This window comes from Ovis aries, chromosome X (genome assembly GCF_016772045.2).
Source record: "Ovis aries strain OAR_USU_Benz2616 breed Rambouillet chromosome X, ARS-UI_Ramb_v3.0, whole genome shotgun sequence".
Lineage (NCBI taxonomy): Eukaryota > Metazoa > Chordata > Mammalia > Artiodactyla > Bovidae > Ovis > Ovis aries.
The window spans coordinates 124,803,505-124,806,362 of NC_056080.1; the positions used below are offsets into that span (position 1 = coordinate 124,803,505).

General features: G+C 47.5%; 1 protein-coding gene across 1 annotated transcript; it reads left to right on the forward strand.

Annotated features, from left to right (window-relative positions):
• The first annotated feature begins 262 nt into the window (after positions 1–262).
• On the forward strand, positions 263–763 carry LOC114111685 (histone H2B-like). The gene has a single exon (XM_027963484.1). The coding sequence runs from the start codon at positions 263–265 to the stop codon at positions 761–763; it is 501 nt and encodes a 166-aa protein (XP_027819285.1).
• Positions 764–2,858: the final 2,095 nt, after the last annotated feature.

Genomic DNA, 2,858 nt, shown 5'->3' on the forward strand with positions numbered 1-2,858 from the left:
GGTATCCCGCCTTGTAGACAGACACTTTACCATCAGAGCCACCAGGGGAGTTTAGCTGACTGGGGGTTAAACACGGGGGAGGGGCATGGCAGGAGTTGGGAGATGGGACGTCTAGTGTCACGTGACATGGGCTGCCATAGTAACAGGCCCCCCTGCCTTGCATCCAATCAGAGATGGACAGTGTCTGTGACGTCAGGGAAAGCCGGGCCTATAAATTCGACCAACGGCCGTCAACGGCCTCACTGTTCTTCTGGGCTGCGCTATGGAGAATGGTGGCTCTACCGTGTCTGCACCATCCTCTGACAGCCATGAGGAAGACGTGATCATCATAGAAACCAGCACCTCCGAAACTGAGCCCTCTGAAATGGAGATGGCGAAAGCAGAGACCTCCAAACCAGAGCCGTATGATGCGGAACCAAGAAAGGCAAAGCAGAAGACAGCTAAGGGCCGCCGTTGCCGTCGCCGCCGCTGCCGTCAGGGCAATTTCTCAAGCTTTGCTACCTATTTCCCTAGGGTGCTGAAGCAAGTACATACAGGCCTGAGTCTTTCCCGTGAGTCCGTGAACGTCCTGGATTCGTTTGTGAAAGATATGTTCGAGCGGATTGCCGAAGAGGCCGGGCGCCTGGCCCACATCAACAAGCGCTGCACCATCATGACCGAAGACATCCAGACAGCCGTGCGTCTTCTGTTGCCTGGGGAGCTCGGCAAGTACGCCGTGTCCGAGGCCACCAAGTCGGTCATCAGATACCACACCTGCAGATGAACTGCCCCAGGACTGTCTGACCATCCCAAACCAGACTTAAGGGTTCTCCCCTTAGGCCCTACATTTAATCTTTAAAACATTTCTACCCCAAAGAAAACATTAAAAACCTCATTAACTTTGCTTCAATATGTGTCGGTTGTGTCATTTGTTTGATGGAAAATCGTGTCCTTTTTTCTTAACATATTGCAACTCGTCACTTTCCTAAATGGTAATTTCTATTAGCGGTTTCTCAGTGATTTTAGGGATCTTTATGGTCAAAATTCTTTCCCTAAACGTTTCATTGGCCTTTTCCATTTTCATCCTCCCATCTATATTTAGGTATCATCCAGAGATTTTTATATGGGTATAGCAACTGATAAAAAACAGTGTGGTCTTCCCAGGTGGCTCACCAGTAAAGAATCTGCCTGCAATGCAGGAGTCGCAGGAGAGGCAGGTTCCATCCCTGGGTCATAAAGATCCCCGGGAGGAGGGCATGGCAACCCTCTCCAGTATTCTTTCCTGGAGAATCCCATGGAGAGAGGACCCTGGTGGGCTACAGTCCATAGGGTCTGTGAAGAGTCGAGCACCACTGAAGCAAGGTGGCACGCAGGCTCACAAAGAGCAGTGTGTGTGTGTGTGTGTGTGTGTGTGTGTGTGTGTGTGTGTGTGCGCGCTTGCGCTCAGTCACTCAGTCATGTCCAACTCTTTCTGACCCCATAGACAGGAGCCCGCCAGGCTCCTATCTCTTTGAAAGTTTCCAAGCAAGAATACTGAACTGGGTTGTCATTTCCTACTCCAGGGTATCTTTCTGACCAAGGGATAGAAGCTGTGTCTCTTTCGTCTCCTGCATTGCAGATTCTTGACCACTGCACCAGCAGTAGCAGATATAAGAATCACATTCCCCATTCTATTATTTCAATCCCAATTCACTTCCATGTGTAAAATAGGACTCAAACACAGTGTAAAATAAGAAAACTCTAAATTTCTGGAATCAAGCACCATACAAATTACCTTATCCAGATTTCTCTGATCCTATTTTTTGTTTGCAACCTAGAACATTTTGCTTTAAAAAAAAAAGAAAGAAACAAAAATCCTGACTGAATTGCAAACTTGCAGGGATGATGGGATAGTCCAGTGACAGAGAATGTAGCCACAGTCTCCACAGTAGCAGCCAATGAGGGACTGGTAGCCCATGACCCAAAGCAACTGGCCAAATGTATGGTGGAGTGAGAAGAGATGAACAAATAAGAACCTTCCTGTGACACTCAGCCTAGAGATGGAGAGGGAACATGGGGTGATAGTTTTCCTGATGTTTTTCCATTCAAGCACCTGCTTTTAACCATGGCGATTTAAGTACAGGCATCCATTTCTTGGGGCTTCCCAGGTGGTGCTAGTGGTAAAGAACCTGCCTTCTTATGTGGGAAACCTAAGAGCCATGGATTCAGTCCCTGGAGTGGGAAGATGCCCTGGAGAAAGGCATGGCAACCCACTCCAGTATTCTTGCTGGAAGGTCCCATGGACAGAGGAGCCTAGCGGGTTACAATCCATGGGGTCTCAAAGAGTCAGACACGACTGAAGCGGCTTAGCATGCACACATCCATTTCTTGGGTCTTCCCAGGTGGTGCCGGTAGTAAAGACCCTGCCTGCAATGCAGGAGACACAGGAGACCCAGGTTCTGTCCCTAGATGGAGAAGGTTCCCTGGAAGAGGGCATGGAAACCCCCTCCAGTATTCTTTCCTGGATAATTCCCAGGGACAGAGGAGCCTGGTGGGCCACAGTTCATAGGGCCACGAAGAGTGGGACACAACTGAAGAGGCTTAGCGCACATGCATGCATCCACTTCTTGTTGTGGGACATGCCTCTAGCTCCTTGCATCAAAATAAGAAGGAAGAGGATGTTCAGCAGTTAAGAGAAATAAGATGACTTCTTCTTCCACCTCAAGTATTTGACTGCTATTGCTTATGATAGTATTTACTGAATTTAATGTCCATGTGTTTTCTTCTTGGTGCACTGACATTTTTATTTCTATAAGTATATTGCTGAATTTCAAACTAGTTGGTGATTTTCCTATTCCTTTTATTTTTGTTTGAGATATTTTTTATTTTTTTAATTAATT

Excerpts from the sequence above, each read along its gene's own strand:
- LOC114111685 (XM_027963484.1), top strand. The coding sequence starts at position 263 with ATGGAGAATGGTGGCTCTACCGTGTCTGCACCATCCTCTGACAGCCAT.